At 40.8% G+C, this 22,125-nt stretch overlaps 1 protein-coding gene across 2 annotated transcripts in view; it reads right to left on the bottom strand.

The window, feature by feature from the left end:
• The window catches only part of FAM83H (family with sequence similarity 83 member H), a 30,416-nt gene that overhangs the window by 6,140 nt on the left and 2,151 nt on the right, over positions 1 to 22,125 (bottom strand). Inside the window, exons 2-3 of one of the 2 annotated variants that reach the window (XM_013200848.3) lie at positions 9,049 to 9,190; positions 802 to 1,262 (exon numbers count right to left, since the gene is read on the bottom strand). In XM_013200848.3, coding sequence (XP_013056302.2) covers positions 802 to 1,248 — 447 coding nt within the window. In that variant the 5' untranslated portion in view covers positions 1,249 to 1,262; positions 9,049 to 9,190. The remainder of the gene's footprint in view (positions 1 to 801; positions 1,263 to 9,048; positions 9,191 to 22,125) is intronic. The other variant, XM_048052593.2, reaches the window with a different exon arrangement.

The following is a 22,125-nucleotide window of genomic DNA, read 5'->3' as shown; positions in this document are numbered from 1 at the left end:
TAGATTGGATACAGGAAGTATTTCCTCATGGAAAGAGTGGTTGGGCATTGGAACAGGCTGCCCAGGGAGGTGGTGGAGTCCCCATCCCTGAAGGTATTTAAGAGACATGCAGATGTGGTTTCGCAGTGGACTTAGTATTAAGTGGCTCGTTGGACTTGATGATCTTACGGGTCTTTTCCCCATAAATGACTAAATGACTCTATGACTCTATGATTCAAAGCTCTGTAGGATCTCCCGGTACTTCCCAACTCTTATCAATGGATATAAATACCTGATGGGAAGGAGTAAGGAAGGCAGAGTCAAACTCTTCTCAGCGATACCCAGTGAAAGGACAAGACACATTGGACACAAATTGAAATATAGGAAATTCCAGTTACAGATAAGAAAAAACTCTTTCACTGTAAGGGTGATTGAAGACTGCAACAGGTTACCCAGACAGATAGTGGAGCCTCCACCCTTGGAGATACTCAAGGACACATCCTAAGTAACTTTCTCTAATTCACCCTGCTTTGAGCAGAGGAGATGGACTAGATGATCTCCAGAGGACACTTTCCAACCTCAGCTACTATGATTCTGTGAACTCTTATCATGCTTTAGTATGGCCTTCCACACTTTTCCATGAGTCCAGAGAGCAAAGACTCAAAGACTAGCTTTGATGCAGTAAATGGTAGTTTTAGAATCATCTTTCCCCTCTGTCAGGTCCTCGGAGCAAAGTTAAGGAAATTAGCAGTGGATCTGATGCATCCTTTCGCACACATACAACCTTTATCTCTGCTCTAGTTGGACTGTTTCATGTCTCACCTGTTGAGCTGCTCGAATCATTCTGCGAGCCTCCTCCTTAATGCTGGGATTGTCTGGGGGTGGCGGTTGCACAAGGGTCGTCACTTCTGTTCCCCTGAACCCAAAGACCATTGGCCAGCCTAGGTCAAGCTCAGGAACAGCAAGGTCCGAGTTCATAGGCCAGTATGTCCCAGAGGATCCATCCATGTCATTGTCACCTGTGGTGTCTGTGCTACCTTCCTGATTGGCATACTGGGGTTTCTGGAGATTCTGTATGATGTGATCCACCTCTGAGTTGCAAAGAAAATCAGGGGCTGCTTCCTCTGCTAGGAAGCGTTCGTAACTTTCTTTGCCCTCTTCAGTAAGGACATCCAGAGCTAAGCGGTAATACTCCTTGTAATGTGGGGGAAGGTAGTTAGGGTCAAGGGGATTGTCCCCCTGTGAGGAGCTTTGAGATCGACGAGCCATGAGGGGAGGGAGAGCTGTAAGGAAAAAAAGCCAACAATGAGAACAGCAGTCAGGCCAGGAGTTTCAGTCCAGTGACACACCAATCCTCATAAATGGTGAAGGTTGAGGGGTCATGATGACAAAATCAAAAGAGAAGAGAATCAAAGTGCAGAGTAATGTTGGAGATAGTTCATTCATAATCAATGAACACCCTAAATTAGGCAAAGGTGGTAATCAAATAATTACTTTAACATGGTTAAACGTAACATGAGCAAAGTAAGGAACAAATCAATTAGGGCATCACAGCAATGAACAAAGATGATGCATATAACAGAATGCCCAGCTTTCTCTTTCAGGCTGCTGATAGCTAAGCTTAAACGTGTCTTTTATTTTAAACCTACCTTTTTTTTCCTCTGAAGAGCAATGCTGCTGGTTATTATCTGAACTCCACTGAAACTCATTTCCAAATGCTATTAAGATGTTATTGTGTGCAACATGGTAGTAAATGCAAATGCACACGCATGCCTACGAATGCACCCATTGAACCCTTAGAAATTATGTGTTATAATCACCTCAGTATATGAATAGAAGCAAGAGTTTAAGGCGAATGCAGGCAGGTATAAGGATTTCTTACTGTTGTAGCATGGTCAGAAGTCAGACAAGGCCTCAAGATATCCATGAAGAAATGAAAACAAGTGATATGATTGCTTCTTCAATCTCCTGATGGAAAAATCTGGGATTTTGGGAAAATCTGAGCTGAAGGGGCTTATATCCAATATTTGACAAATACTTGCCTGTAGGGAACCCATTACTTGAGACTCAAGACAAACCAGTGATTTTAACCAGTTTTTGGAAGAAAGGCTTGTCATGGCACAAATATAACTCACATAATAACAACCAACTGATCTGCAAAGAGCTCCAAAGCTCTTTGGCTTTTGACCCTCAATTAATGCCAATGCTCAGACACACTTTTTCTGCTCCATCACTAATACACCAACAGAAGCTTCCTCAAAGTCAAAAAAAAAAAAAAAAAAGAAAATGACAGTCCTAGACCTAGACCAAGTTGCTTTAATAGGGACTGTGAGTACAGAGGGTGAAAGTGGCTCCTATTGCCATTACCATTCAACAGAGATGATACTTCCCAAAACAGAAAGGATTGCCATTGATGTGGGAGGAAGGAAAATGACTTCAGGCCCATACTATCACTTTTATTAATCACTTTAAGAGAAAACCTACAATAGTTTTGAGATAAAGCCTGGGAGGACTTTCCCGTCCGAGTCCCTGCAGATCACAGATCAGTGAATATCACAAGTTACTCCTACCTCAGACTGTAATTCTTGGTAGAGCTGCATGGTACAACAGGAAAGAATATGGTCTTACTATAACAGACTGAATCTAGCAAGCACCTGTGTAAACTACTCCAACAGATAATCGTCTTTACAGTCTACACTCTAGCTATTTGTAATCTGAAATACCCAGCTTTATCTTCCCAGTCTAATTCTCATTTCGTCTTTTTTTCTCTTAGAATAAAAAGCAGACTACTATATACCTCCATTTTGGTGTGCTCATGTCAGTTATGTACTAGCTCTTAACTATTATAAAAGTGTCTTTAGCTCTTCATTTTAAGGAAATGTTCCCAGAGTTAAATTAATTCTTGGACTTTCCCTTGTTTAACATTCTTCCTGAAACAGACCACAACATTGAAGCAATGAAATAATTAATATTTCAAATAGCAGCATCCTCATTTTTCTTCTCTTAGCTGACATTATCCACTTTTGTAGTACAAAATTCTTAGTCACAGCATTCCACTGGAATTTAATGCTTAGACTCCATGCCCCATGGAGTTCCACAGCTCCACAGGGGTCCCAAGGGCTATGCTGGAGTCCATGCTGTTCAACATATTCAGAAACAATCCATAAAGGGGATGAATAGGCATGCAGATGACAAACTCCTAATAATGCTAGCTTGCTCAGAACAGTGACAGCCAACTGCAAAAACTAAAAGAAAGACGAAGCAGAAGAACCTCATCGTACTGACTGGACAATAAAAATAGCAAAAGAGAATATAACGCTGATAAATGCAAAGTGACAAAATAACCTTAATTTTATATTTTATTAATATATCAATACTGTTATAAATCGAGATGACAAAGATAAACCTTTAAAGGAAAAGTGTCAGCTAATACTAAGCATTGTTTAATAAAGAATACAGATTCAGAGGAACTTACAACCTAAACCTGTTGCAAATATGAGTCTCATTCCTCCCATCTCAAAAAGGCTATTATAAATGTGAACTATGATTCTTTAGCCTACAGAAGAGGTCTACAAAATATGAGAAGGAACAGCTGTCTATTTCCTCCTCCACTACAAGAACTAAAAGGGCTTCAACTGAAACTAGCAGGGAGTGGGTTCAAATTGAACACCAGGAAAGCTTTTGCTCAATTGTTCTTACTCTGCAGAACTCCTTCCCACAGGATGTTTTAGATATCAAAATTTTGCCAGTGTTCAAAAAACAATTAACATCTCAATGGAAAAGAAGAAAATCCTTTGAAGACCATTAACTATAAAGATACTGCTATGGATCTACTCTGACTGACTACTCTGGAGTATTGCTACTCTTCTCTATGCATCTGTGCTTGCCATGCTTGGCAAGAAAATACTAGATGTACATGTAACAGTGCTTCCCCTCTTATTTTGACTCTTGTTGTTGCCATCATCACTGCACACTAGGATGTAGAATTCTGTTTTCACTTCAACACAGCATCCAGCTGTATTGACATGCACACAGACCATATGAGTCTACTTAAACATGTGATTCATATTCTGTAGCAACAAACATTTCACCATGTTGTTCAGTTTCTGACTGCTGACAAAGACCAAGTATCTCTGAGTCAAGAACTAATCACTGAAAAGCAGTCTTAGAAAGGCCTTTTCCCAACTGCATGAAAAAATACCCACCTAAGACTAAACTGTAGAATAAAAAAAAAGTTGGACCCATCCCCATGCAAATCACGAGCCACTGGTATTATCTCCTCTGTCTCTCATAAACCGTGGGTGTGTAAGTTGTCATTTCCCACCAGCAAAGTAAGCCTCACTGGTGAGGTATGTGTGTACCACGGAGTCTCTGTGTGAAGCTCAAGCGGATAAGTGTTGCTGAACCTGGACTGACTTAATGCAGAGCCTGCCTGGATACGTATGTGCATCATTTCTGGAGCAGGAAGCATAAGGCACATTGTGCAGGGTAACAAATAACCAGGTTGGGATGGACTTATGCAGGTACAGCTGGGCTTGTAAGCATGGCTTCAGCACCACTGCTGCAGTAGGTGAGCTGGTAGTGATGGGGCTGAGGAGATGGTGATGGCAGCAGGAGATGGTGCTGGTGCCTGTGGTTAAGGGGAATTCAGCAGAGCAGCTGTGGCTGTGGCCTGGGCAGGAGAGAAAGAGTACAGGAAGTTGGATACAAAAAGATGAGGAAAATTGCCAGTTTTCTTTAAGTGGACGTATTGGTTGGCTCCAAGGTTTGCTTGTCCCTTGTACCTCTGACAGTGGGCAACACTAAGTGCCCAAGGAAGCATATATGGGCACGACAGACATATGATACTGTGCCAGAACACTCTTCCGCTATCCAACAATTTGTGGCTGGAAAGGTAGGTCAGGAAACAAAGGGAAGGGTAAGTAGGGTCGTTTTTACAATAGGGGAAGTCACGTTCCCTAAGGATTTGTGGTAGTCAAATGTATTCATGAACAAGCAAGAACATATCAGTGAAAAAATACTTTTGATGAAAAAGAAAAACCATCCTCACGCTTTTCTTTAAGCCATTGGCCACAGGGAGAAAACAAACACAGAGCTGGAAGAACTCCTGGTATGACTGAATATAGCGATCACAGGTGAGGTGGGAGAGCCAGTCCCAGGAGGGTCAGTGGTCTGTTAGAGGCATTCAGAAGGGGACTCGAGTTTCTCATGTAACACGGAAAGACATCTGCACTCGGCTGTGCTGGCACGCTAAAAACAGCCTCTTACGAGGGCGTTGCCTCCGCCCATCCGTGTCGGAGGCTATCATTTCGCTGCGTGTGCATTAAGGAGTGTCGGCCTCGGCTGTGAACGCACAGGGTGTCTGCTAAGCCGGGCTCTGTGCAGGCTGGGCAGAGGGTGTGGTGTGGCCGGAGGGCAGGCAGGGAGCAGGTTTGTCAGCACCCAGCCTCGGACACGTGTTGGGCCATCAGCTTTCCTGCTGCCAGCCCAGACTATCTCCCACCCAGCGCCATGCTGAGGAGACTCCAGCCCCCGGAGGATCGCCACAGAGACCGGCGCTGGCCGCAGCGCGCCGAGGCCGGGCCTGCCAGGCCCCAGCCGAGCACCCGGGGCACAGCTCGGGGAGGCGGAGCCAGGGCGGTTTCCGACGTCACCTTTACCTGAGAAAACAGACCCTGAAGGCCGCAGCAAACACCTGAACTGGATTAGACCAAACACCGGAGCGTGAACAGTCCTGTGGCTGAGTAACAAGGCTGGAAAATCTGCACCGTCACCCTCTTTGGCGAGCAAGGCGAGAACTGAGGGAGATGCTGTGTCTTATTTCAGCCAGCTCCTTCTGCTTAGAAGTTAACGCTGAGAAAGCACCACTAAATTCCACTTGGAGAGAACTTGCAGCCTGCTGAGTGTGCCATTCCTGTGTTTGCCCAGGCAAAGCTCTAATCGTGACCCCTCCTCATTTCCTACAGGTACTTTTAATCTCTTCCCAAATACATGCACAAATCTGAGAACCATGAAATAAAACCCAGAAATTATGTCTGCCACTATAAACATAAGTACCTCTGAGCTGCAAGGACAGAAGAACAAGTCCCTCACAAGTGGGAACAATAAATTTAAGCATAGCTACAGTGTTTGACCATTATGCTGTTCCCAAGGAAAGGCAGAAAAGCTGAAAAGCAGTATCTTTTTCCCCCCAAGGATTCCGTAGATTATGCAGAGCCTGAGTGTGAGGAAATTTCAGATTTGGCTCACTTTTCAAGTATAGCTGCCATGTACTCTGATTTCCCTTCCCTTCCCTTCCCTTCCCTTCCCTTCCCTTCCCTTCCCTTCCCTTCCCTTCCCTTTTCCTTTCCTTATGAAGTTCAGGAAGGTTCTGAACATTTCATATTTCTGTCTGGATTGTCTGACAAGTGGTTTGCAGCAGCAGCTGTAACTGGGCAGCCTGCTATATAGAGGAAGGGTTCATAGATAAAGGCTACATTACTTCACAGAAGCCCAGTGCCCCCAGGTAGTGCCAGACTAATAGCACTAGGGCTGCACAGAAGGTTGTGCACATGCAATGTGGCTGATACACTTGGGACACTTTTACAGCTGCATGGGTAGTACATGTGAGCAGAGCAGCAATTTCAACTACCTGTACGCACTTTGCTTGCTGTGCACGCAATGGAGTATTTCTCTTCACAGAATCGTAGATAGATCTGTTTTGAAACAGCTTAAACAATACCTAAGCAGGAGTTTATTTAAAAAGTCTCTTAAATATTCTGCAACACTTAAAAATAACTTACTGAATGGGATTGTGGAGTGTGAAAGCAGTAGGGCAGTTCCTGGGAAGGCATTCAGAAAGATAGGATTCTGTTGCATGAGTGATGCAATTGCTGGTATATCAGAAGTGGAACAAATCTCTGCACCTAATGTTTGTGCAAGATGGAAAACTGACAGTCTAACGATACAGATTTAGTTCATGGGGAATATATACAGTCTCAAGAGCAACTGGTTGTGTATACGTCTGTAAAGATTACTGCAGCTTTTGGATCCAGCCAAAAATTGAAGAGGTTGAAATTTCTGCACAAAAGGAGAAAAAGCTTCAGCAAATCAAGATCTCTGTATCTGTTGCATCAAAAACATAGGTAGCTGGTTTCCTGGCCCAAAAGGACACTATACAGGCATTTCTGTTCATGTGAGAAGAGAGGTGTGTGATAATATACAGTTATATTCTATATGGCATTTTTCCTTAAGGCTGCTAATCTAGAGTGCTTTCTAGTTAGTAGCTGTAAGCGTTTATGTGGCTACAAAAATGTTTAAATGGGTAAGGTGATGTGCTGTGCTTTGTATGTTTTTTGAATGCTGCAGAATTGGCTGTCATTCTTCAATTCCCTGTTCTGTGGCAACAACATAATATGTTGATGAATTCTCAGCTTGCATGAATAATGTTGCTTTTTCTCTACCTGTATCATTGATATGGTGTATTTGCACTACACCATTTTTAAGCCCCAAAAAGTATGGGTAGTTTCTGTGAAGAAATCTCCCAGGAACACTCAGCAATGGCATCATCCCAATAACCTCCCTTTGGCTTCTCACATGATGCTATCTACAATGAACATATCCCATGCTGTATATGGCAAAAGATGCACAAAATGACTGTTACTCTTTCAGTAGTCTTTAAAACTACTTTCCTGTCAGGGTAAGCAGGAGGAAAGAAGTTAGCTGCAACTTCAAATGTCATTATCTTTTGTCATATGGTAAACATGAGCTGATCTCAAATCAGTGAATAAGTAAAAGTTTACAAAAGTCATTTAGGTAGCTCCTGGGCAGAAACACTGCTAGGAATGGTAATTCACTATGGTACAGCACAGTCACCAGAGCTTTTGGATTCCATGCAATTGCAATCTTAGCAAGCATACTCCTGTTACAGTCCATCTTGCAGAATTTCTCCAGGCCCTTATAAAATTTTAGTTAATGTATTAGTGTTTTTTTTTCTTAAAGTTACAACTCCTGGGAATAGCTATAGGAAACTTGCAGAACTCTGAGATACTGTTTCAAATTTGGTGTGGTTAAGCTGCCATCTCCAAAACTGTCTCTAGTTTTAGGTCAAATAAGCCAGCATTTGATGAGCAATTCCCCTGCAAAGTAGCAGAAATTATTACATACCATTTATGGCTAATGCTGGTTTCCCACAGTACAGTTTCATATATATATATATATATATATATATATATATATATATATATATATATACACTACCTCTTTACAAAATAAAAGGATACTAAGATATTTCAAAGCATCCAGAGGAAGGCAACAAAGCTGGTAAAAGGGCTGGAATGCATGTCCTTTGAGGACACTTGGGTTGTCTAGTCTGGAGAAAAGAATGCTAAGGGGCGACCTCATTGCTCTCTGCAGCTTCCTGAGGAGCTGAAATGGAGAGGGAGGTGTTGGTTCTTCTCCCTGGTAACCAATGATAAAATGTGAGGGAATGGCACAAAGCTGTGTCAAAGGAGGTTCAGACTGGACATTAGGAAAAATTTCTTTACTGTGAGGGATGTAGAACACTGGAACAGGCTTTCACGCAAAGTGGATGATGCCCCATGCCTGTCTGTATTCAGGAGGCATTTAGACGATGCCCTCAGAAATACGCTCTAACTTTGGTTAGCCCTGAAGTGGTCAGGCAGTTGGACTAGATGATCTCTGTAGGTCCCTTGCAATTGTTCCTAATGATATGTTTTAACTTTGGATTGGCCTTGAAGTAGTCTGAAATGGACTTGATCTTTGCAGGTCCCTTGCAACTATTCTGTTCTGTTCTGTTCTGTTCTGTTCTGTTCTATTCTACTCTACTCTACTCTAAATTATCCTATCCTATCCTATCCTATCCTATCCTATCCTATCCTATCCTATCCTATCCTTTCCTATCCTATCCTCATTTCATTCCATTCCATTCCAATCCTGTTCTTCTGTTAACTAGTTTTGATCCATTCAAACTGTTAGTTATCACAGTGTAATGCTGCACAGAAATGTTGTTCAGTATCAATTCACATGCCACAGAGACAATTAGAGATATTACTAAATATGCAGTATTACCTCGTTATTGTTTGACTCCAGAACTGGGTATTTCGTTATTTATTTTGTAGGGCATTCAGGACCTAGAATGCCAGGAGGGGCAGCTAAGAACAAGCAGTTCCTCATTCTATCTTAAATCTGTGGCAGTTATCATGTAGGAGTTCTGGAAAGAAAAAAATAAAGGAAGTATTTAGCAGAAGAAGCAAAATCAGGGACAGAGCTCTGTGAAATGGACAGCCCATCTGGGCCCTTACTTCCTTAGAACTCATTGTCAAAGGCTCTCATTAAAGTCAGATGGCTACTCTTTGCTTTTATGCCTTTGTTCCTTTAATGGGAATTCACTGGATACCTTGTCAAATTTCCTGAATCCATAGTAATGGAAGATTAGGGCACACATTATTTATTAGTATTCTTGCATGATGGCTGGATTTTCCCAGAAGATTATGGTAACATCTAAAACAAAAGAGGAACACCAAGAAGTGGATTGTCCTGTTGCTTGATCTTCAGCTGCAAATCTCTTTATAGCAGCTTCTTGTACCCCAGAAAAAAAAAAAAAAAGACACCATATATTTGGAAATCTGAACTACTGTAACTGCCGAAGAAACTGAGTCACAAACTGAAAATATACCAAATGTATATGGAAACCTGTAACTACTGTTATTAGAGAACTTTACTTATTTATGTGTTTGTTTATTCAATTACATTAGGAATTTCACTTTATTCAATTTGCTAGCCACTGTTTAAAAAATTTAATGACACAAGCTGTGGGGAATCTAGTGAAAAATTAAGATGCTATAAAAATAATTATGTGGTACCACCATGATGTTCTTGAGAGTATTTATAGAGGGTAATGTGATGTTCTGTATTGGAGTTATAGTTCAGGAACTGAATTGTGTATGTTTACAGGAGAAGAGCTCATATAAATCAATTACTCCAGCTTCCAGAGTTGTGAGCAGCCATGTGACAAACAATCAGTTCAAGAAGAGCCACTGACCATCCTTTCTTTGATTCATATGACAAGTACTGAAAAAAGTTAAGATCCTTAGTACCGAAGCCACAAAGCCATAAAACCTGCAATGTACTATCAGAAGGGAACTGGAAAGATCAAGCACACCACCAAAGTCCTTCACACCTTCAGCAGCTGCAACTTTATCTGGAAAAATATCTCAGGAAGCATACTGCCCCTACATTGTACAAGAAAGCAAAGGGCCCCTCTTATGGGGGGCCCCTCAGTATGACCTGGGAGAAAATTTCAGCAAAAATTTCAGCAAATATTTTAAACTTGATTTTATGAGCAGAACACACCAGTATGGGGCGTGAGAAGTTATTTCAAGCCATTAAACATGCTGGCATATGCCACCAATTAATTTCCTGTGTAATCCCTGTTGTCTTAGAAAAACCCAAGCCATATTAGGTAGCAAGGGGAAAAGTTCAAACTTCTTCCCGGTATGCAGTCCTTAAGCATTGGGTAAACTGAATATAAATAAAGTACAAACTATAACCAGGGGAGCAATTCAGGGGTCTACATACAGCTGTTTAATGTCACTCTGGATGCCCTAAGGTACCTTGCCCGGCTTCCATCTGCTGGTCAAGAAGGGTGCGAGTCTCTCACAGGGCTTGTGCCACATCTGCCATGTTTCAGATACCTTAAAGCACCTAAAAGACACTAAACATCTAAGTTTAGGAAAAAGGATTGCTCCCCAACAGTCAGATTTGTTAACTAAATGCCAGTGTATAAAATGTCCACATGCAAAAGAATTGCTTTGTAATCCCCTCAATAAAATGGAATAAAATGGAATGAGTATGGGATGAGATTCATCTCTTAATACAAACACATTTGGTCAAGTCTTCTCTTAATCTTTCTCCTAGACACATGTCCTGGTTTCAGTTAGGACAGATTAACTGTATCCTAACTGAAACCAGGACAACACATTAAAAATCAGTCTTCCAAAATTTCACTCCTCAGTCTTCAGTTTTTAACTCCAAGATTACCTTTATCCTATCATATATGAAGGGTTGTTGTGAATGGAGTTAAATACAGTTCATGGCCAGTCACAAGTGGCATTCCCCGGGGCTCAGTACTTGGTTTTGTTTAATATTTTTATCCGTGATATTGATGAGAGGATTGAGTGCACCCTCAGTAAGTTGGCAGATGACACCAAGTTGAGTGGGATTGTTGATTTGCTTGAGAATAAGAAGGCTCCGAAGAGGGATCTGGACAAGCTAGACTGATGGGCCGCATCTGCGTGTATGGCATTCAACAAGGCTAATGCCGTGAGTTGCGCTTGGGTCAGAACAACCCCATGCAGCGGTACAGGCCTGGGGAAAACTGTCTGGAAAAGGCCCTGGGGGCCTGTTCGACAGGCGGCTGAATGGGAGCTGGCAGTGTGCGCAGGTGGCCAAGAAGGCCAATGCCATCCTGGCCTGCATCACAACTAGTATGGCCAGCAGGACGAGAGAAGTGACGGCCCTCTGTACTCAGCTCTGGTGAGACAGCACCTCGAGTACTGTGTTTGGCTTTGGGCCCCCTCAGTACTTTAAGGACACTGAGTTGCTCAAGGGTGTGCAGAAAAGGGCAAAGAAGCTGGTGAGGGGACTGGAAAACAAGAGGTGAGGAGCGGCTGAGGGGCCTGGGGCTGTTTGGTCTGGAGGAGGCTGAGGGGAGACCTCATCGCTCTCCACAATTGCCTAAAAGGAGGCTGCAGCGAGGAGGTGCCGGTCTCTTTTCTCAGGTGGCAAGTGAAAGCATATGAGGGTAGGTTTAAATTAGTTTTCAGGAAGAATTTCTTCATGGAAGGGGTGGTTAGGCTTTGGAACAAACTGCCCAGGGAGGTGGTAGAGTCCCCATTCCTGGAGGTACTTAAGAGACATGTGGATATGACATTAGGGGTATGGTTTAGCAGTGACTTGTAGTTTTAGGTGGATGGTTGGACTTGATAATCTTAAAGGTCTTTTCCAACCTGCTTCTGTGATTCTATACAATCCACTGTCAAGATTCAGCTTGAACCTTTCAATACATTATACCAGAACCTGCTGAGCAGGTAGTTTCAGCATTTTCAGTCTTTAAACAGCTGATAAAGAAATTAGAGCAGGTTTTTCACTTTTTCAGTTATATTTTCACACATCTACAGTAGGGCAGACTGCTCTCACCTAACTTCAGGCCTCTCTACTGTAGGCATCTCCGTAAATGACTGGTGTCCATACTCCTATTACCAACCACCAAAATTTGTCAATACAGTGAAGTGAGGAATTGTCTCACACTAAAGTAGACTACTACATCAAAGCTGATGAATCCTACAATCACTGTACGACATTTTGCGAGCCCCCAAACTGTACTAATAGCTCTTCTGTACTTTGTTCATGGTCCATTATAAAATGCATCCAGGACAGCTGAACACAGTATTTTGATTGTTCTCTTACCAATGCTGTATTTAAGATAAAACTGCCTCCCTACTCCTGTTTGTACATCTGTGGATATTGCCATGGAATTACACTTGACCTCATTGGTTATTCTGGTACTCATTAGGTTTTGAGATGGTTGTTGGGATACAATCTCCTTTTTCTAAGTACTAAATGGATTCTTAGTATGTGTAAAAACTAACTGTGATGCATCTGTTTATCAAGTGACCCAAGATGTTCTGTATACGTGCCCTATTATTTTTATTGACCTCCCCAATAATCAAGTATCTAAAGGCTTTATCACAAGTGCTTTTATTTTATTGATCAAAATATTAAATAGAGATAAACCCTAACACTGAAATTTTTGAAAATCTGCTAAAAGCAAACCTATCCAATGATGACTATTTTTTGAAACAAAGCAATATTTTAAAGTGTGCATTTTAATTTTAAAATATCTATTGTCTAGTCGATATCATAACTGTTTTTTAATAAATTAAGAGTACATGAAGGGGGTTAGCTTAGCACTGAATATTGCCAGCCATTGAAAATCTGCCTTGAATTTTGCAACTCATCATTCCACCGTCTCATTCTACCTGTAGCTGTGGTCAGCTGTATCAAAGGAACATGAAAAGCTCTAAATACATTTACCTAGTTGCACCATGAGGAAAACTACTTGCTGATTCCTTCAGACAAGTCCTGCAATATCAGAAGTGATTATCAATTTTATTTTAATATATGCATGGAAGAGCAGTAACCATGCAGCACACAATACTATACAGAAATTCTGACTGGTAGAATCCAGCAGAGCAGAGTGTGTAGAGTAGAGAAGTACAAACACAAAGAGCAGAAAAAGAGCAAAACAATCTATCAGCTTGCACACTGTAGGCTTTTTCACACTGGTGAATACATTCCTCCCAGTAACTGTAGTTAAATATATATATTAGATAGATTTTATTTTTAAAATACCAGATATCTGTGAGTCAACCATTTTCTTAGCAAGCTAATTCAGTGATCATTTACTTTTCCTTCTGTGACAATGCATCTCTTTTCAAAGTCAAATTAATCTTTATCTTCAGATTTTAACTGTTATAATGCCTCCATGAGCAAAACTGAAAAATTACCTATTACCACATCTTCTGTGTCTTCAAGTAAATCACTTCTCAGCTTTCTCCATGATAAGTTGAACTTTCTGTCTTGGTAGGGCCTGTTTACTGACCCTGAAAAATGTCTGGGGCTTTTCCTTATGAATTCTCCGAACTTTGGAAATGTAATCCATCTTTGTATCACAATACCAAAACAAGGAACAGTGTACTTCTAGTGACTTTCATCTTACACTACATTTCATGGTAAAATGACTAAATCTTCAATTCTAACCTTTATTCTGGATTTATGTGTATTGTTTTACATCTTACTACTAAAAATACATTTAACAGAATCACAGAATGGTGAGGTTGGAAAGGACCTCTGGAGATCATCTAGTCCAACCTCCCTGCTCAAGCAGGGTCACCTAGAGCTCATTGCACAGGACCATGACAAAGCAGGTTTTGAATACCTCCAGGGAAGGAGACTCTACAACCTCTCTGGGTAACCTGTTCCAGCGCTGTGTCGCCCTCACAGTAAAGAATTTTTTCCTCATATTCAGATGGAACTTCCTGTGTTTCAGTTTGTGCCCATTTTTTCCTGTCCTATTGCTGGGCACCACTGAAAAGAGTCTGGCCCCAACATCTTGTCACCCTCCCTTAAGATATTGAAATACATTGATAAGATCCCCTTTCAGCTTTCTCTTCTCCAGGCTAAACAGGCCCAGCTCCCTCAGCCTTTCCTCCTAAGAGATGCTCCAGCCCCCTACGCATCTTCATAGCCCTTCACTGGACTCCCTTCAGGAACTCCAGTAATCAGATTGTGATGTTGCACTTAATATATATATGATATTTACTGTTTCAACTTAATATATAACGATATCTACTGTTTCGACAAATTTTACATTATCCTTGAATGTTATCAGATTATTTACTGATTACCTAAACTCCTTATCAAACTCCTGAGCAGCACTGGACAAAGACTCAATTGCTGGGAAGTCTGATAGCAATGAACATTGTTAATACCTTCTCTTTAATGATCAATAGTAATAAATTACTATTTCATTATCTACCTAACACACAAAATCTGTTAACATAATGTAGGATTTTTAATCATATTTCAGAAAGTAGTTATTTAGATTATTTGAAGAAATTTGGGCTCATTATAATAAACATACACCATCACCAACCCAAACTGCATATTCACTTGAATGCCAGAGGGCATATAATTATATCATTTTTTCCCTTTGTATAAATTACCTTGCACTAGCAACACGTGGTTTCATTTGCATTATGCTGGTTAATATGCATTATGCTGGTGCTCTTTCACCTAGGTTTGTTATTTTTTTTTCCAAAGTTACCTGCATTTCTCTCTAGATTTAATAATTTCAGTGTTTATTTATTTTCAGTAAATTTTATGAGAGATCTTATCAATGGCCTTTTGAAAGTAATGTACTTTTATCCACTGAATGATTTTAGCATATTCATCCAACTAACAACTGGCCATTAGGGTACAGACTCAATATACAATTACTGTGAAGTAAGCTGTTTTTGTGGAAACCTAATGATCCACTGTATCTACCATGCACTTTTCTTGTCATGAGTGAAAGGCAATTACTTCTTCAACATAAGTGAACTGTAATACCTTGCATTTACGACAGAGAACTTTACAGTAAGGGTACATGCATATAGGTAGTTGCTATGAAATAGTTACTCTGTGATGACGTGTTATAGTACAAAGCATTTTTGTGTGCAGCCATGTCCTTAATCTGAAACTATATTCAAAACAACATATTTCAAGCAATTTTCTCTCTGTAAATTACTGAGATGACTTTTCCTCATCTAAATGATGCTGATTTAGATCATAATCCTCCAGAAAGGTTATAGTTTTTCCCAATCCCATTCCATACAGTGTACTATACTATAATCCTACGTACTGAGTTCTTTAGCACTAAATATCTCTACTATAAAAGCCCCTCTGCACATCTCTGCACTTCACCTGCCCTTTCCTCATCTCTATTTATTTATTTACTTTCTGGCTTCTCTAGATAAAGAATCCCAAAATTCTCAGTCTCTCCAGAATTCATTCTATGTCTGAACCCTCTCTTTAATATATATTCCTGAAATTGAATGACCAAGGGAGAATAGAGCATAAAAACAGCTGTACAGGTTCAGATCAGATGTCTTGGTAGCCTAGAATCTAATCTCCAATGGGGTCTGAGAGCAGATGATGTGAAAAATATATAGGGACAGGCCAAGCATTTATAATGCTTCACCAGCTTCTCTAATTCAATGTTAGCTTCTTGAGGTTCAAGAACTTCCTGAGCCAGATATGCTTTAATGACTGTAGACAGCTTCAAAGGATTTTACTATCATAAACTCACATAGAGTTTTCCCAAACCCATATACAATTTCAGCATCTACAACAGCCAGAGGCAAGGAGTTCTACAGCTCAGCTATAAAGAACAGTCTCCTTTGTTTTAGAATCTGCTTCTTGCTCTTTGTCTTTTGCTTTTGATAAAAAAACAGTATCTACTGAACTTCATCGTGCCCCTCTGATTTTATATGTCAACTCCCTCCTCAATCATCACTTTTCTAAATGGAGAACTCTAACTTATTAAACTGTTTATTACATGTTTGCAGCTTTACGTCTCTAGTCTAGTCTCTTCTCTGAATTTTTCACTTCTACTGTGTAATTTTTTGAGATGATGGGAATGGAGCTGCACGATGAAAGTGAAATATGGCTTTATATACAGTAGTATAATCATAGAATATCCCAAGTTGGAAGGGACCCACGAGGATCATCAAGTCCAACTCCTGGTTCCACACAGAACCATCCAAAAATCAAACCACCTGTCTCAGAGCATTGTCCAAATGCTTCTTGAACTCCAGCAGGCTTGGGGGCCATGATGACTTCCCTGGGAAGCCTGTTCCACTGCCCAAAAACCCTCTCAGTGAAGAACCATTTCCTAATATCCAGCCTGACCCTCCCCTGTCACAGCTCCATGCTGTTCCCTTGGCTCCTGTTGCTGTTACCAGAAAGAAGAGATCAGTGCCTGCCCCTCTGCTCTGCTAGTGAGGAAACTGTAGCAATGAGGTTGTCCCTGAGTTTCCTCTTCTCTAGGGTGAACAAACCAAGTGAACAAACCTCAGCTAATTCTCATATGTCTTCCCTTCTAGACCCTTCACCATCTTTGTTGTCCTCCTTTGGACACTCTCCAATTGTTTTGTAACCGTCTTATATTGTGGCACCCAAAACCATACACAGTACTCAAGGTAAGGCTGCACCAGCACAGAGTAATGTTTTATGTTGTGTTCCTTTCATAATATTCTATTTTATTATGGACCACTAAGAAGCAATGATTATCCTGCTGATTTATAGGACAGGATTACTATGGTTTGTTTCTTTCTTTCAGTCCTGCTGTTGCTGAATGGTTCTAGTGGCAAGAAACTAATTTTCCTGAATCCCAAGTGGATACAGGCAAGTATACTTGCTGGTTTCAATCATTTTTCAGTTATAATAAAAGATTCTGATCGGGAGTCAGAATCCCATTGTTGCTAGATGCAATTATTAAATTGGTGCTTGCTTAAGAAGATTTCGTAATCTAGACCCCATTAGACATGATATACAGATGGAAAACAAGCAAAGGGTGCAAAGGAACAACAGGGAGATGTGCAAATTTAGCATTTTACATATCAGTAGTTTTGGAATTATGTGGTTTATAGGCACTGTACTACAGCTAGCTTCTACAGGGAGACAGGAAAAACAATTTTTGATGGAGTTTTTTAACATAAGGAGAACCATCACAATGCCTAAAGAAAAGGCAAAGTAATACCTTTGCATGCATGAGACAGATAAAGTCTTATAGAGAACATCATGCTCCACGATAAAGAGTAAATGAATAAAGAGAAAGAAAGTTGTGAATTTACTTTTACAGAGATTCCAGACTAGCTTTCATTTATCATTTGACAAGTCACCACACTGGATCCCATTTTCCCCATACAAAGCTGCAGTGTCACACAAAATTGGCATTTCATGAAGTCTGGAAGAAAATAGTGTTGATTCACAGTGTCCTCTATTTTTTTGTTCTAGAAGGCAGTTGTTATTACTTGGAATTTCATGCAGTTGTCTGCTTTCCTAAATTGTTTATTATTTATCCAGCCCGAGGAAATGGCTTGAAGCTACAACAGGTGAGGTTCAGGTTGGGTATCAGGAAAAGGTTCTTCACTGAGAGGGTGGTCGGGCATTGTAACTGGCTCCCCAGGGAAGTGGTCACAGTACTGAGCCTGCCGGAGTTCAAGAAGTGTTTGGACAACGCTCCCTGACACATAGTCTGATTTTTTGGGTGGTCCTTTGGAGACCCAGGAGTTGGATTCGACGATCCTTGTGGGTCCCTTCCAACTCAGGATATTCTATGATTTCATAAAATCATGCTCACAAATTTGTAAGTATCAAAAGCACCAGTCATGAATGAGAACTTTACTATATTAGGTACAGAATGAACCCAGACTACAGAAGTCCCTTCCCAAGAAATTCTTCCTCTAAGTATAGTAGAATACAGACAGGTACAGAGAAGCAGTATAAAGAAACAAGTATTCAGTACACTGGCTCCTCAGAAGTTACTTTTTAGCATGCTAATATGGGACTCCTGTTTTTCTTCAGGAGGAAGCTGAAGGAGAAAAGGAAGGCAGACTTTGTAGCTGTTTATGAGTAACTCCTCCCATGCTTAGGGGCAGTGGATAAAGGAAAGCACGAAGGAGCTTTTTGAAAACTTAACAAGTAGTAGATGAAGGCAGATAAAATGGACTGATGAGAGACGGGATTCAATCTCTCAACAGCAAAGATTTCCCCCACCCATCTGCTTAGGCTTTCCCAAAGACACTGCATTGGTTGCTCCTGTGCCAGTGCACCTCTGTACGTGTAGTTACTAATGTAATTGCTCCCCTCCCCAGCCAAAACACACTGGCAAGGGAGAAACAGGAGGACAGAAAGGAGCATGCAGCTATACCTTTGCAGTTATCAGGACCTGCTGATTTGAGGAGAGAGTCTTCTTGGGAAATTTCCTTCTGGCTTGGCCTGAGGTCTGGTTCTGTTCACACTGGTGTAATTGGGAGTGACTTTGTTTGATACTTACCACTAGCATTCAGTTTTGTGATCCAGTAAAGCTATCAGATCAGAGAATGTCACCCACTTAATACTGAAAACAGTATGAGATGATGTGATCACAGTCTACAAGTATCTCTGCACAGAAAAAGGTTGTCATAAGGAAATCTTTAATCTAGGCAGAGGAAGGAAAAGTGACAGATAAAGCTAGCTACGTAAAAATCCTCCCTTCAGACTAAAACTAAGATCAGAAAATGGAAAAATATAGACCTTGTTGGCTTGTGCATCATTCAATGCCTTTTGACATTGTTCCATTTCAGTGGACTTTAATTTTTTTTTCTAGAAGAGTACCATGAAATTCTAGTCTCGACAATGCTGTCTGAATGATCACTGTAAGATCACAAAGCCCTACATTAAAAAAAAAAAAAAGGCCTGCATTTTTCTTCATTCTCCTCTGTGCCAGGTGTGAATCAAAAGTGATGGATTGTATTTCTCCAGTCTAAGCAAAAGTAAACTGGCTCAGTGTTTCCTTTCCCTCTCATCTGCTGCTGCCTGATGTCAGCCCCCAGTGATGCCTCAGCACCTCAGGCTGGCTCTATCTTCCTTTCCAATGCTGACTCCAGTGCTTGTTGTTACGTGTTTTGCCTGCATGGCGAGTTCCTAGTCTGCCTCTCTCAGATGATGACTTCCCTGGCTGGACCTGCTTCTCTGCTTTAAGACACTCCCAAAAGCTGAGGTCTTTACAGTGTTCTATACACCAGCAGAGGAAACTGCCTGAGAGGAAGCAAAGGCTGTCTCATACAGGTTGGAAAGGGGTAGTAAGATACGATCTCTGCCCAAGACCCCATATTTATATGCAAGTATATACACAATTTGCTGAGCTTAAACACCTTGTCTTTTCATTGCCCTGGATAACAGCAAGAAAAGAAGGGCAACTTAAAAGTATTTAGTTTAGCCTGGTAGTTTCCAAACACAGCCACAAAACCTCTCTCAACTAGCAGCATTTGCCAAACTCAGGTGAAGAAATGAATCAGTGATTTTGAGCGTCATCAAAGTTACATCCTGTAGAAAAATGTGAAGCAGTGATTTTCAAACTGTGATCCAGAAGGCAAGAATGAGCAGGCCACAGCTGGCCCATACAGTCATGTTAAATGACATCACGTATTTCCTTATGATGGGCTGTGAAAAATTTTCAGAATTCCAAAATATTCTGAACCCCCAAAGTCTAGAAACAAACTATTTAAAAATTATATTTGGCTTGATAAAATAGAAGATAGGAAAATAGGTTGCTAATATTCTGGGAGGGTCAGCTTTAGGAGAGAACAGTATTGCCTATGGTAAAACTACTTGGGCTGGCATTGTGGTAACAAGACATGGAAAATGTTGGTTTGCTCTCAAGAAAATGCTGTAGTAGGTAAACGACTGGGGGGTGGACCTGTCTCCTGGAATACTGTTTGAGGTGTTTGGGGTTTTTTTTTGTTTGTTTGTTTTTAATTCTGCATTGTGTAATGGAGGGATGGCTAGTGCTTTGTAATCCTGCTGCAGCAGTCAATTAATAGTGACAGCTATGCTCATCCTTTCTAAGAGCTACTCCTATGGGTGCTAGCTTTCTGTACTAAGTATTAAACTTCTTCTGAGAAAGGGTTTCTCAATTTAAGGCCTCTTACTTGCCAATCTCATAGTGACGTTCTTGTAGATTAGAAACTTGATATAGTGTAGAGAACTTTCAGTTTTCAAGGGTACTCCAGAATTTCCTGGTTTAGAAATAATGTATTACCATGGAAATTTTACAAGAGCTGTGGCTGGAAAAACACTGGGTGCTGGACCACACTGGAGACTTAATTACCTTCCTATTAACTGCTCTTCTCACCAAGTAAGGCTTAGATATGTTCTGCAGAGCAGTCTGGTGAAATGCGGGCAGTACTCTGAATTAGACACTTTCTCAGCCACAGCTGCATCTGCTAAATCCTCACAGCAATTATCCTTCCTCTTTCGATCTTCCTTTCTGTATTTTCTGCTGAAGTCTCTGTGTTCACATTCTAAAGCTCTCTTGGTTGTAGGCTGTAGGCTCAAAGCCTGGGTTACTGTTAAAATTTCTGTTTAGAAGATAAAAATATGAAATTTATTATTCCTATTACAATGTCATATATATAACTATAGGCTTTTTCTTCTGGTTATCTGGGCAGCCTCTACTATCACCCTATGTCAAAGCATCTGAGTGAATGTGATCCCATTCTTTACTCTAGATGGTTTTATATGCATCACAGTCCTCATTTTAAAAAACACTATATTAGCCTGCTGTGGTCTAGGAGTTTAATTTTGTCTGAAGTCACAGTCACCAGATAAAAAATTGCTTCAACTCATTTAATCAGTTTGTTTACTGAGCTTCCAGAGATTACAGCTTTACCTTCCATATTACATACATTTGCTAGCTCACCCTATGAACTGATATAATAAACTCAATGACCAAGGTGAGTAGTAAACATACTGTGTGCTACCGGCATGTGACAGAGCAGAACTGGGAATCTGGTCAGCACTTCAGACCACCTGCTGGACTCCCATTCACCTCTGCTTGCTACTCTGTGCAAGGGATCCCACAAAATATTCTTTGCTGTAGCCATACATTCGGAATGTCCATGGGATCTTCCTACAGCACAGTGGAAAGGAAAAGTAAAACAAAAATTACATGTCATAATTTTCCTTGTGAAGTGGTTATTGAGACAGTGTGTCAGGATGTCAATCTTAACTGTCTTATGCAATAAAGAGCATGAAGTGGTATGTGTAAATCCAGCCTGCAGAAAGTTACTAGGCCAAAATTTGATGTTTACAGCTACTTATGTATGCTAAGACAAACTGAAAACTGAAGTGTGATTCTGCATGCAAAAGGGGCCTCTACAGAGATTACCTGAAGTGCTGGCAACACTTATGCCAAACTTACTCTTTTTCAGTCAAGCCTTTTGCTTGTTCCTTCATGCACTAGAGAACATGTATAACCTCAAGAAAAAGGCCAAATAATGTAACATATAATTTGGAGGACAACTGCATGCAACCCTTGGCCTTTACTCTACCCCGCACTGTGGCTTAGATTTTAGAAATCCATTCACAAAACTGTTCTTCCTCATTAAGGCCTGCCAAATGGGGCATGATAAGCAGTCCAAAAGTTTTCCACTTATAAAATAGAAATAAGTCCAATACTACAAGGTTTGGGGCTAAATTTTTGTTGCTCAGAAAATTAAGATTGTCTGAACAATAAGATAGAAAATGCAGGTATCTGCTTCCTGTTCTATGATCCTACTCTGTCACAATCAAACCAGACTCTGGTATGACATTTTTGTTTTTTCTTTCGGCATGCAATTTTCCCTGCAGCCACACCATAAGCAAAACTTTTTTCTTCCTCAGTATACTCCTGTTTGCACTGCCAGGTGACAAGCAAATACAGCTCTCAGAAATTCATATACATCTCTGAAGCCCCTCAAACCAATGGGAGTTAGGCCAAAATTAATATAACTTTGCCTC

The sequence above is a fragment of the Anser cygnoides genome, chromosome 2 (assembly GCF_040182565.1).
Source record: "Anser cygnoides isolate HZ-2024a breed goose chromosome 2, Taihu_goose_T2T_genome, whole genome shotgun sequence".
In the NCBI taxonomy this organism is placed as follows: domain Eukaryota; kingdom Metazoa; phylum Chordata; class Aves; order Anseriformes; family Anatidae; genus Anser; species Anser cygnoides.
This window is presented reverse-complemented; position numbering and strand designations above follow the sequence as displayed.